Genomic DNA, 12807 nt, shown 5'->3' with positions numbered 1-12807 from the left:
ACACCGCACGTAATTGCAATAAAATAATAAACACTTCTGAGTTTGAATCCTCCTTTCGTTTTTCTAAGTACACCAAACCACAAAACTATAAATTACGCCGAAGGCAAACCTGACGTTTCTTTTCCGTTCACTCAGAAAACCACCAAGAGGTAGAAAAACGAAACACAATAATTTATTTCTTACAATGCAGACGTTAAGGTCTTCCAAAAATAAAACTTTGCGGCGCGATCCATGTTCTTGTTTTTTTTAAGGTTAAACCCCTTGTGGGTAAAAAGAACCGTGTTCTTCGATTGCTCCCAACAGTTTGTGAATTTTGAAATGCAGCATGGAAAAACGCGACACCTTTTCTTGTGCATTTGAAATGGAATCGAAAACTGTCATTCATCCACTCCCTCCTGGAAGAATTCGTCAAAAGCCGAAGATTTATCTTCTTCTGTTTCCTGTAGAAAACATAACATTTCATTTTAGAATGATTTAAGACCGCAGAGCTATCCGAAACAAGAGAAAAAGACCACAGGGCTTATACTGCGACTGTTCCTTGTAAAACCAAGATATGCTGCTATCCTAGATACACTGATCCAGGTTTCTACAAGACTCTGCATCAGGATAGGGGAAAAAATTAGTCCAGAATAAGGCTCCTGCACTCAGGTTACTTAATTCAGGCCTGAAAGGGGTTCAAGATCATCCTATTTTTGTCCTTGTAAAACTGTGTGCGCGTCTGCTACTTTGTTAGACACAGAAGCATCGAATCAGAGAATTGGAAGGAACCTAAAAGATCTTCAAGTCCAACCCCCACCACACTGCAGAATTTATACCGACCCTGACAGAGTATCCAGCCGGTTTGAAAATTCCCAATGAAAAGGAAAAATACGGAGTCACTCATTCCACTGATTTTTATCTATTTTTTTATCTGTCAAGTTTATCCCATGAGGACAAGGCAGCACTCACAGATCTCCCTACTCCTCCTCTCCCCTCCCTGCACAACAACCTTGTGAAGTAGGGCAGGCAACGATCCACCGATTCGCCCAATCTTATCCACTGGGCTTTCACACAGCTGTGGCAGAAACTGAATTTGGGGTCTGTTCTGACCTAGGCGTCACTAAAGCACGAAGCAGACTCCTTGTCCCGACAAAATCCCTTTTTAATTAAGCTAATGTGAATTCCTCTCATTCACATCCAGCGAAGTCCCTGCAGACAGTCTTTCCAGGGTGAACTTACAACCACAGACCTTATCAGGCTTGGAAAGCTGCCAGGCCGATATCTTCCAAACGCAAAGCTTGGCAAGAAGTCACGAACAGCTCTTCACACTAATTAAGCGAACTAATTTGTCTCCTGTAAACTCCACTCCCCTTTCGCTCCTCTTTATTCTCTCTGGGAGGGGCCGTCCACCGTCCACCTGTGGCTTTACTCCTAAGTCGGCCCTTATTCCTTAATTGTTCCCCTCTCCCGGCAGCTCTGCACATGAACAGGCCCCAGCTGTTCTTCTGCCCCACTTATCTCCAACTCCGAAGGCAGCTGATAACTGTCAGACAGCCCTGGCCCCCTCTCTGCCTCCGACGCAGAGCTCTCATCAGAGCCTTCTCCAGACTCCAGGAGTGGCCCATGTTCCTCCCCAGCCTCCTCACTGTTCGAGTCTGCCACTAGCTCTGCTGGCTGCTGGTGGGCCACAACCGAGACCCTTGCCTTAACACAGCACCTTGACCCTAACCACACGCTGGCCTGAAACAAAGCCAGCATCCCATTGCCAACCGTTCCTCCTTGTCTACTTTACATTTTGAGAAGCAACTTTCAGGCACAGAATTCCAATCCCGACTCCATTTTTATTTATTTTTTTAAACTGGAGATGTGGAAGGATCCAGACTGAATTTCCAGGCGCTTAAAATAACCCACATCCGACTGAACTAAGATGGCTTGGAATTGGGTGGGTGGATCCTTAAGGAAAATGACACCGGCTTTTGCCCAAAGCATTCGGCACCTTCACCTTTGGCTCCTTAAATTCCAGGTCTTCCCCGTATTGAATGGCGAAATCAATGTGCTGCAGGACGATGTTGATGCTCTCCTCGTCGGAGCGATCCAGTGGCAGGAAGCGAACCATGCTGTAATCGTCGATCTAAATGAAACACATCGCCGTCAAGTCCGTTCGAAGAGAAAAAAAACTGGATCGGTTGTTGTTAACCTCACCCTTAGCGCAACGGATCGTCTTATTCTTCTCTTATTCAGGATTTGGGAACTATCTTTCCCCATTTTCTGCATAAAGGTTCCCGTCGCACATATGTGCTAGTCGTTCCCGACTCTAGGGGGCGGTGCTCATCTCCGTTTCAAAGCCAAAGAGCCAGCGCTGTCCAAAGACGTCTCCGTGGTCACGTGGCCGGCATGACTCAACGCCAAAGGCGCACGGAACGCTGTTCCCTTCCCACCAAAGGTGGTCCCTATCTGTCTCCTTGCATTTTTTACCTGCTTTCGAACTGCTAGGTTGGCAGAAGCCATGGGAGCTCGCCCCATTACGCAGCACTAGGGATTCGAATCGCTGAACTAACTGACCTTTCGATCAACAAGCTCAGCATCTTAGCCACTGAGTCACCTTCAATTTTCCGCAAATAAGGGCACTATTAATTTTGGTTTAGAGGAGGCCTCAGGGAGCCACGTGTGGAAAGAAACCACCCGCCACTTACCAAGCCACAGATAGCTTTGGTTAATTTCTTAAACTGCCGGCTTTTGAGCATATCTGTGGAATCGTCCAAGGCAGAATACATGTCAGGATCCAGATATCTGGAAGAAATTGAGTAGATTCATTAAATCAACACACATATACATCCTAGCATCTAATCTTTTTTCCCCCCTGTGTCTCTTCACTGGTTGCTTTTTTGTTGTTGTTGTTGTTTTTTATTGCACAACTTCTTTCATTCTTGGCAAGAAAGGGAAATTTAGAAGATCAAAACAAGGATTGAAGCCAACCTCCCTGGTGTCAAAATTGTCAAAAAATCCCAAGCAAAGAGGAGCCGCTCCTCGTCCGTGCTTACTTTTCGATCTCGCTTTTCGCTCTCTTGCTCAGCAAATCCATCTTGGACATGACGTTGACCTGCGGAATCTCTAAGGAAACCATAGCGCTAAGAGCTGCCATCGCACCAGAAATAAACTAACATCGGAAGGAGACAGGAAAAGAGAAAAAAAAATCACACACAAGGTCTGTGACTGCCCCATTCCTCAAAAAGTTAATGCCCACAAAAGGATCACTGAAAACGCAAACAAATGATAATTCTGCCACCATACAGCAGAGGTGGGTTTCAGCAGATTCTGACCAGTTCTGGAGAACCGGTAGCGGAAATTTTGAGTAGTTCGAAGAACCGGTAGTAAAAATTCTGACTGGCCCCGCCCTCATCTATTCTCTGCCTCCCGAGTCTCAGCTGATTGGGAGGAAATGGGGATTTGGCAGTAACCTTCCACTGGAGTGGGGAGGGAATGGGGATTTTACAGTATCCTTCCCCTGGAGTGGGGAGGGAATGGGGATTTGGCAGTATCTTTCCCCTGGAGTGGGGAGGGAATGGAGATTTTACAGTATCCTTCCCCTGGAGTGGGGAGGGAATGGAGATTTTACAGTATCCTTCCCCTGGAGTGGGGAGGGAATGGAGATTTTACAGTATCCTTCCCCTGGAGTGGGGAGGGAATGGAGATTTTACAGTATCCTTCCCCTGGATTGGGGAGGGAATAGGGATTTTGCAGCATCCTTCCCCTGGAGTGGGGAGGGAATGGGGATTTTACAGTATCCTTCCCCCGGAGTGAGGTGAGAATGGAGATTTTACAATATCCTCTCCCTGCCACCCGCCCACCAAGCCACACCCACAGAACCGGTAGTAAAAAAAATTGAAACCCTCCACTGCCATACAGGATAAACTGAAAAATATCTCACTGATCATTCACAGTAGGGGAGGTTTTCAATTTTCAACACCTCTGAATCAGTACCGTAAGATACCTTAAAAGATTCCACCATGAACTGAGAATCGACAAGGAAAACACCACAGACATGGAATTCCCACTGTTGCAGCTTCTCTACAAGTGTTTTCATCACAGGCAAGTGAGTGTAGAGTTCAATCTGACCTAAAAAGCACAAATAAGTTTATTCCATTTCAAATATCCGTCTCCCAATTCCACAGAAGAAGGTATTTAAAACCAGGGTGGAAAAAAATCGGAATCAAACAAGAAACAATCACAGACTGACTGGAGAAACCAGAAAGAGATAAACTCTTTTGACTATCATAAAATGAGATATATATTCCCCCTTTGCTTTTTTATCATACTAAAGTTTACCGATTTCTTCCACACTACGATGTCAAGGCCACCAAGCGCCAGAAAGGTTTATACCCACTGAATTTCCACAGCGTTCAATAGAATAAAATTTAATTGTTTCCCGATTGCTTATTTGCAGCCTAGGACTATCAATAAGAGTTGTACCATTAAGTGTTAAATTTGTACCTTATGACTATCATTAAGTGTTGTGTTGTATCTTGATGAAGGTATCTTTTCTTTTATGTACACTGAGAGTGTATGCACCAACACAAATTCCTTGTGTGTCCAATCACACTTGGCCAATAAAACATTCTATTCTATTCTATTCTATTCTATTCTATTCCTCTATTCTATTCCATTTCTTTTTCTATTTCTATTCTATCCTAAATTCTTATTCTTATTCTTATTATTCTATTCTATTCTATTCTATTCTATTCTATTCTATTCTATTCTATTCTATTCTATTCTATTCTATTCTATTCTATTCTATTCTATTCTATGTACACTGAGAGCATATCCATCAAGAGAAATTCCTTGTGTTTCCAATCATGCTTGGCCAATAAAGAATTCTATTCTATTCTATTCTATTCTATTCTATTTCTTTTTCTATTTCTATTCTATCCTAAATTCTTATTCTTATTATTCTGTTCTATTCTATTCTATTAATACATTTTATCGAACTTTATGCTGTCCATCCAACTCCCCTATAAGGGATGAATTAAAGCCTGTTTTTAACTTAAACTCAAACAAAATCAGCCCCGAAGATCCTTCATCCTTCATCCAAGAATCCAGAAAAATTATACCTACATCTTTCCTCGGCTTACCTGGGCAATCGAACAGAATGTAATCGTCTTCCACATGACCGAGGCATTCTTCCAGCCAATCGAAATTGTTTGCAAAATATTCCATGCAAAAAACTAAGCCGCCGTTGGGGCCGAACCGCAGGGAGTCGTCTTCCATGACATCGTCCACCTCAATCAACTCTCGGATATCTGAGTGGCCAAAGAGGGGAGATGGGACCAACTCTATTATTTGCCAGCACAAGACCAAGAGGTGTCACGAAGCCTCTCAGGGGAATCGCCGGAAAATGGATGCTTGGACTCAAAAGGAATCCAAATGGATAAATTTCTTTTTTTTAATATAATATATTTTTATTTTTAAATATAAAAATAACGAATACAGTACAATTGTCCTGGCATTCTACTTGCCATGAAACAATAGTAAAAGCAAACTAATTTATATACTATTTTAAACAGTGCTAGTGCTGTACAGTTATTTCTGACCATCTAGAGTATCAAATTTATAATTCTAATATCTACGTTCTAATACAGAGGTCTCCAACCTTGGTCCCTTTAAGACTCAGCAAAGCTGGCTGAGGGACTCTGGGAGTTGAAGTCCACAAGTCTTAAAGGGACCAAGGTTGGAAACCCCTGTTCTAATACATATATAGTATCTCTTTCCATTTTCACCTAACCTATCGCATTCTAACTTCCACCTCATGCTTCCAACCACTGATAGGATCGATTCCGTATAGCACAGTATTCTGTATCCCCTTTATCTTTTATTTTTAACATTAGCCTGTCCATTTCCGCACAGACCAGAATCCTCCTTATTGTCTCCTCCTCTGAAGGGGCGCTTTCGCTCTTCCACTGCTGCGCATATACAATTCTTGCTGCAGTCAAGATGTGTAATATTAGGTATATTGTCCCTTCATTAATAACCGTCTGATATAACGCCTAATAAGAATAATTCTGGCTTATGTTTGCCTTGCCCCTACCCCAAATGGATAAATTCGGATGAGCTGCTTCTCCCTCAACCCAAATAAACGCATTGAATTTCTTGGTCCCTCGAAGTCCCAGTTTTGGAAGGGGGACCGGATCCTTACCCGCCATGACGTCGTAGTCGAAGTGCTCCGCTGCCGGATCGAGGTTCACCACCTGCACCGAACGGTTGAGGGTCTCGCAGTGCTGGACCATGATGGAGCAGTAGGTGCTCTGGAAGAGGAGAGGTTGGCCAGGGTTGGTGGGTGGGTTGGGGTGGGTTGGGGCTGCAACAGCCGCCCACCTACCCACTTTTCCCAGGATCTCAGGTTGGCGACTCACCTGGAGAAGCCCTGCTCCACAAAGGAGGGAAATCAAGGCAGAAAGGGTGGATCTGGAGACAGGGGAACTACCTGCCACTAGATGGGTGGGTGGACTTGCACTCCCAGAATTCCCCAGCCAGGATGTGGAAGTCCCCCCCCCCCATCTTTAAGTTGCTAAGCTTGGAAAAACAATTGTCCTAGATATTCAAACTTGGCAGCTTTAAGACTTGTGGACTTCAACTCCCAGAATTCTCCAGCCAGCATAGCTGGCTGGAGAATTCTGGGAATTGAAGTCCACAAGTCTTAAAGCAGCCAAGTTTCGGGGACCCCTATTAGAAGCTCTTCCCCACCCAAGAAAGCTTGTAGCCCCCTAAGCCAAAGCCAGGTAGTCTTGGGGAGGACGGACTCACCTTCCCGCTCCCCGCAGGCCCCATCACCAGCTGGGCATAGCGAGGCATGGCCAAGCCGGCACAACCCCCGGAGAAAAAAAGGGGGATACCGACAACAAACGACTGTGAAGGCGCTTGGCCCAAAGAAGGACCCGTAATCCAAGCCGCCGCCCTCCTCCTCCTCGGCCCTTCCTTCCCGTCGCTCTATGGTTTGCCGCTCACTTCCGCCAGGGAGGAAGAGAGAGAGAGAGAGAGAGAGAGAGAGAGAGAGAAAAGGCGAGGAAGAGCAGCTGAGGTTTTCCCTCTGGTCCGGCACTGCGGCTCCGCCTGCCTCTCTCGCGGGAACTGCGGCGCTCTCGCGAGATCTCCTGCCTGCCTGCCTGCCTGCCTGCCGCTGCTCGACGGCCAGCGAAGCGACTCACCTGGGGCGGGGCGGGGGGGGCGTGCAGGTAAGGGGGCGTCCGGGATTCCCCGGCTTTCCCCAACCTGGGTTGGGCTCCCTATTAGTTCTTGACTTGGGAATTCCGAGACCTCCCCCCAGCCACTCAAAGGGACCCATATCCTTTTTCTTGGGGGGCTTTTTTAGGGTTCCACAATTGAGCCTCTGCTGGGGGGGACCCTTGGGGGGGGGTCTGTCTGGGCCACCCTCGGGCGGGGAGGGGGGGCACCTTTCCCAGCTCTCCCTCCTCCCCACTTGGCCTCAAGGCTCCCTCCTTGGAAGAGCCTAGCCCTGGCAGGGCTGCAGGAAACGCCCCCCCCCTTTCTATATCCAAAATTTTTATTAATTTTTAATAAAACACATAATCCGTGTTTTCTATTTACCTGTCAGTTTCGTTCCCCATACTTTCTGCTTTAGGTATTCCCCCATTTCTCCCCCCCCTTTTCTTATCTTTAGCATCCTCCCTTTAGATCTAGTTTTATTCATTTACAATATTTCATATATTTAAAGGGACGCGATGGCTCGGGGGCTAAGACGCTGAGCTTGTCGATCGAAAAGTCGGCGGTTCGAATCCCTAGTACAGGTCTCCTTGCGTGAGGAAGGGGGGGTTGGGCTCGATGACCTCCAGGGTCCCTTCCGACTCTGTTACTGTTACAAGCCCTCGTTCGTAGGCCCCCTTTGAAGCTTTCTGCCTGATCTTTTGCAGGTCAGCTGACACCACCTCTCTTGTTTCCTAGGTTTTGCCTTTGAACGGAAGGTCTCCAGTTTTCCATACTGGTTGGGAAGGCAATGGAGACGGCAATGGAGCCAGTGGTCCTGGACTGCCGGAGAGACCAAAGATGTAACACCAGACCAGATATAGATTATCCCCTTCGGGTGCTCTACTGCGGAGGTAGGAGTGGAAAATGCCGCTTTGTAAGCCACCAGTGGGCTTCTTCCCACTTACCCTAGTTAAGGTTATTTGTTTTGGATAGCTGAAAACGCTTTAATCTAGAGCGGTGTTTCGCAATTTCAGCATAGTTAGCTAGCTGGGGAATTCTGGGAGTTGGAAGTCCACATATCTTTAAAGTTGCTGAGGTTGAGAAACACTTTTCATACAGTCTTGTGTTTTTAAAAGTGGAAATGGGCATTTGCAACCAAGGGAGAGGAATTAATACGATATAAGTTAACGTATTCTGCAAAGTGTTGTTCTATAACTAAGAAAATACAATCCACAATAGGAATTTTCTTGTATCTTAAGAAAATGCAATTCACAACACACTTATTAGAAAGACTGGTCTTAAACGTGGGATATAAGAAGGCTTGTGGGTTTTCTGGTATTATCAGATTACAGCTTTTAGCATCTTCTTTTTCAGCCATGCTGGCTGGGGCTAATGGGTGTTGTAGAGCAAGCGTATTTTGAGAGTCCTTGTGGAGATGCCCATCTTAAATAAGATGTTTAAGCTGGATTATACGGGAAAACATTATCATCGCTTTAAAACTTTTTCCCGTTTTTTTCCCCAGTCTGTTCCTTGCCAACGGAGGTGAGTTGCTTTCATTTTAGTTTTTGCTTGGTTTGTGCAGTCGATGAAAACGCTTAGAGAGCTTTTAAAAAACATTTTATCTTGTATAATGATTGAACTGGAAATCAGTAGAGTAAAACATTGGTTAGAATTATTGCCAGCTCGGCCTATTCGCAGTTGCATTGACCTCTCTGAAGATGGCTAAAATAGCTTTTATCGTTTGAGCAGTTTCTCCTTTCGCTGTGTGGAAAGATGCATCTGTCCGAATAGGTTTTCTCTGCTCTTGCATATAAGTCCTAAAGACTTTAGGACTTGTATGCAAGTCTTTAGGATTTTTGTTATGCTGTATACGTTTGGCCATTCTCAACAAATAATTTTACTCCGGTTTTTTTTCCTCCAGTATTGTGAATATATGCCTGATATGGCAAAATGCAGACAGTGGCTAGAGAAGAATTTCCCAAATGAATTTGCGAAGCTTACTGTAGGTAAATACTCTTTCGTGACCTTTTGAGCGTGGAATTTCTTCCTTAATCTCGTCCCCGTCTGTTTGGGAAACCATTGCATTAAATGCAGTGGGACTTCCAGAGTTGCAAAGCAATGGTGGGATTCAAGTTTTTTTACTACTGGTTCTGTGGATGTGGCTTGGTGGGCGTGGCAGGGGAAGGATTCTGTAAAATCTCCATTCCCTCCCCAATCCAGGGGAAGGTTACTGCAAAATCCCCATTTCCTCCCGATCAGTTGGGACTCGGGAGGCAGAGAATAGATGGGGAGCGGGGCCAGTCAGAATCTTTACTACCGGTTCTCCGAACGACTCGAAATTTCTGCTACAGGTTCTCCAGAACTGGTCCAGGACCTGCTGAAACCCACCTCTGTTGCAAAGGGGAAGTTGCATTTTGTGAGGAAAGAAAATATCATTAGATCAGCTTACTTTGCTAAATGGAAATAACTCGCAGTAGTTACTTCTCAGGAAGTAACTCTCTACTGAGAGTTATTTCCATTTAGCAAAGTAAGCTGAGCCTCATAAAGAAATAAAGATAGATAGATAGATAGATAGATAGATAGATAGATAGATAGATAGATAGATAGATAGATAAAATAAAGAAAAAGAAAGCCTCATAAAGAAAGCCTTATGAAGAAATCTATAATCACTTTCTTTTCTTTTCTTTTTCTGCAAGATTCCGATATCCCTAATACCTCTGTACGTTTGAATTCCAGAAAACTGTCCTAAACAAGAATCTGGCATCGGAGAAGGCCAAGGAATGATCGGTGAAGAGGAAGAGAAGAAAAAACAAAAGAGAGGCAATGATTAGCTGGATACAGCATTTTTTTTTTTCTTAAGACCATATTAAAGTATAATTCCGTGTTTTTTTAAAAACTCCTGGTACTGTATCGTCCAGGATTAGAACCCCAGACACATCTGGAGCACCCCAGGCTGGGCAAGGCGAGCTCAGCTGTTGCTGGGGTGGTGAGAACATAGAATCATGGGGCTAGGAGGGACCTCAGAGGTCCTCTAGTCCAACCCCCTGCTCAAGGTGGTTTGCGCTTACTTTCTAGGCAGTGAGAGAGTCAGAAAGCCGGTAGATCCCTCCAACTAGATTCTGAAAAGGTGTTTTATTCCCTTTCCTTTTCTGCCCGCCTCCCAGGTGGAAGAGGTCAGATAAAACAGAAGAAGAAAACGGTGCCTCAGAAAGTGACGATAGCAAAAATCCCCCGAGCGAAGAAAAAATACGTCACGCGAGTGTGCGGTCTTGCGACTTTTGGTGAGTGAAGCAAAAACCCGTTTTGGCAGAGGTCTCTGGGCTCAAATCGGCGGAGATCAGCTAGCATGAAAGAAAAATAATAATCTCTGGAGCATCTTGCAGGCTACCGAGGAGAATGGGATAGGATCAGTTTTTCGAAGCTGCGAATCCAATATGTCTTAGAATCCAAACCCTGGCTTAGAAACTAGCAACCGAGTATCGGGGTGTGTGTCTTGATCTCTTTATTTATTTATTTTTCTCTTCTCCAAACAGAAATAGATCTTAAGGAGGCCCAAAGGTTCTTTGCTCAGAAGTTTTCTTGTGGTGCCTCAGTCACTGGAGAAGATGAAATAATTATTCAGGGCGATTTCACCGACGACATCATCGAAGTTATTCAGGAAAAATGGCCTGAGGTAATATGCTGGAACCTCATCTGACTGGCTTTCTGTTCAAAACTGCTTTTTTTTTTTTAATTAAAATTGTCCGGAGTGGATTTTCCCTTGCATTTAAGACTTTGCGGTGGAGCTGTAAAGATAAAAATAATATCCTGGCGGGGAATTAGAAACCGACTTTATGTGATGTTAATTTGTTGACTCTTCGCTGAAATGGATCGATTACATTCCGTTAAGCAACCATATTGATATATATTTTTTTCATGCATTCTCTAAAAAGTATCCCATAATAAAAGATCAGGGGGTGGGAGAGGGAAATGGCTTAGAAACCCTCAGACTTATATTTTGAGAGACACGCATAGTAGGAAAGAGAGGTGAGGCAAGAAAAGTTAAAAAAAAAAAGTCAAGCTTGGATCAAGCTAGTTTCCTTTCTCTTCCCTCTCCATAACCTCTTTTCTTTAAATGCCATGTCTTCAACTAGTTTTGTTAAACTAGATGGGCATGGAAATATATAATCTGTTGACTGATTGACTCTTCCCTAGGTAAAACGTGGAATTAAAGCAATTTAATTATCTCCTCTCCTGCCCTCCCCCCCCCTGCAAATAATCTTTCAAAGTCAAGATACACAGTTCATTTCCATGCGATCCTTTCTCGTGTAATAAATACATTTGAACCTCTGTACTGCAGGTGGACGATGACAGCATTGAAGATCTAGGAGAAGTAAAAAAATGAGAGCCCTTTGGAAAAGCCACAAGTTTCCTGCCTTTTTTGGACAAACACCCAATTCTAGCCAAGATAGTCTAAGTGGGACTTCCCTGACAGACCTGTTGAAGGGGCATGTTCCCCCACCCCTCCGGTGGTGTTTTTACTGTGGTCTATTTGCTGCTTTTTATTTTTCGTCTGTAATCTTTCTTTGCCAAAGTTTAAACTTGGGGGAAGGGAGAGTATCTTCGTGCTTCGGCTGGAAGTAGAGAGTTAATCTAATAAAGACGTTACTGTTCTTTGCCGTGTGCGTCCTTCCTTTTCTTAATCCGAATTTGCAACCCGAGTTGGCCGAAAGCAAACAAATTTACATGAAGAGCCTGGCGTAATGTGTGAACATAAACCCCCTAGGATGTGTCCACGCTCCCATCTGTTCTTAAAAAAGGATCAATAGAGGAGAATATTTATAACTCGGGGTTGAATGCTGGGGTCCTTGGTGCTCTCTGAGCTTGGTGGTGTTCTTGCAGACGTTTCATGACCCAACTAGGTAACATCATCAGTTGCTAGGAAAGGGGTTTGCAGGGAGGAGGAGGAGGACTGTGGGGTCCTTGGTGCTCTCTGAGCTTGGTGGTTTTCTTGTAGACGTTTCATGACCAAACTAGGGAACGTCATCAGGGAGAACCACAATAAAAACGAGTTTGGTTTTCTTTACAAATAACACCCCACGTCCTGTCTTAACACTCTGGTGCAAGCTAAAAGCTTGCAGATTTTCTATCTGAGCGAAACCCCGCGCAGGAAAACAAGGTCTCGCAAGTAAAGGGATGAAACAGGTCCTGAGGGCAAACTTTTGTGTCTCTCTCTTTTCCTCTCCGAGCCAAAAAGATTGATTTTACCATTTATTTCCATCCTAACATCCTCAAACCCTCACAGCTGCAACCTTCAATTGTCTACCGTTGACCTCACCCCATTCCTAAGAGGTCCATTCCTAAGAGGTCCATAAAGGAGGCGTGCATAAGCTCTCCCCATTTATTTGTATTCATTTCCTTCCTTTGGGTCCATGTTCATATTTTTACACCTGCTATCTTGTACACGTTGGACCAACCAATAAATAAATAATAAATAAAAAAGACGACTTCACGAGCACCTTGTGCAACTGATGAAAAAGTGAGATCCAGAAAGCAGATTTTGTGTGTGTGATCGATTCAGTCTTGCAAGAAATCTGAACCTATTTTTCCCAAAATCGCCTCTTTTCAAGCTGCCCATGGCAACTTCCGGCA

At 44.5% G+C, this 12807-nt stretch overlaps 2 protein-coding genes across 3 annotated transcripts; one reads left to right on the top strand and one right to left on the bottom strand.

The window, feature by feature from the left end:
* Nucleotides 1-156: 156 nt before the first annotated feature.
* Nucleotides 157-6978, bottom strand: GPN3 (GPN-loop GTPase 3). Its single transcript, XM_058158676.1, has 8 exons — nt 6778-6978; nt 6170-6278; nt 5109-5276; nt 3971-4095; nt 3021-3136; nt 2673-2769; nt 1982-2110; nt 157-440 (listed from the first exon to the last, which is right to left on the bottom strand). The coding sequence occupies exons 1-8, from the start codon at nt 6823-6825 to the stop codon at nt 378-380; spliced, it is 855 nt and encodes a 284-aa protein (XP_058014659.1). The 5' UTR covers nt 6826-6978; the 3' UTR covers nt 157-377.
* Nucleotides 6979-7064: 86 nt separating this feature from the next.
* On the top strand, nt 7065-11829 carry DENR (density regulated re-initiation and release factor). 2 transcript variants are annotated; one of them, XM_058158677.1, is made up of 8 exons: nt 7065-7205; nt 7933-8087; nt 8699-8718; nt 9098-9182; nt 9913-9996; nt 10341-10457; nt 10710-10849; nt 11516-11829. In XM_058158677.1, exons 2-8 carry the CDS (start codon nt 7985-7987, stop codon nt 11558-11560), a joined length of 594 nt encoding a protein of 197 aa, XP_058014660.1. In that variant the 5' UTR covers nt 7065-7205; nt 7933-7984; the 3' UTR covers nt 11561-11829. The 2 variants fall into 2 exon arrangements, with proteins under 2 accessions (XP_058014660.1, XP_058014661.1); XM_058158678.1 differs by lacking the exon at nt 7065-7205 and having other exon boundaries at nt 7769-8087.
* The last annotated feature ends 978 nt before the right edge of the window (nt 11830-12807 follow it).

This window comes from Ahaetulla prasina, chromosome 15, assembly GCF_028640845.1.
Source record: "Ahaetulla prasina isolate Xishuangbanna chromosome 15, ASM2864084v1, whole genome shotgun sequence".
In the NCBI taxonomy this organism is placed as follows: domain Eukaryota; kingdom Metazoa; phylum Chordata; class Lepidosauria; order Squamata; family Colubridae; genus Ahaetulla; species Ahaetulla prasina.
This window is presented reverse-complemented; position numbering and strand designations above follow the sequence as displayed.

Excerpts from the sequence above, each read along its gene's own strand:
- GPN3 (XM_058158676.1), bottom strand. The coding sequence starts at position 6,825 with ATGCCTCGCTATGCCCAGCTGGTGATGGGGCCTGCGGGGAGCGGGAAG. Across the intron at positions 6,279-6,777 it reads GGCCTGCGGGGAGCGGGAAG|AGCACCTACTGCTCCATCAT; the intron begins GTGAGTCCGTCC and ends CTCCTCTTCCAG. Across the intron at positions 441-1,981 it reads TGGAATTTAAGGAGCCAAAG|GAAACAGAAGAAGATAAATC; the intron begins GTGAAGGTGCCG and ends TGTTTTCTACAG.
- DENR (XM_058158677.1), top strand. The coding sequence starts at position 7,985 with ATGGAGACGGCAATGGAGCCAGTGGTCCTGGACTGCCGGAGAGACCAA. Across the intron at positions 8,088-8,698 it reads TCGGGTGCTCTACTGCGGAG|TCTGTTCCTTGCCAACGGAG; the intron begins GTAGGAGTGGAA and ends TTTTTTCCCCAG. Across the intron at positions 10,850-11,515 it reads TTCAGGAAAAATGGCCTGAG|GTGGACGATGACAGCATTGA; the intron begins GTAATATGCTGG and ends TCTGTACTGCAG.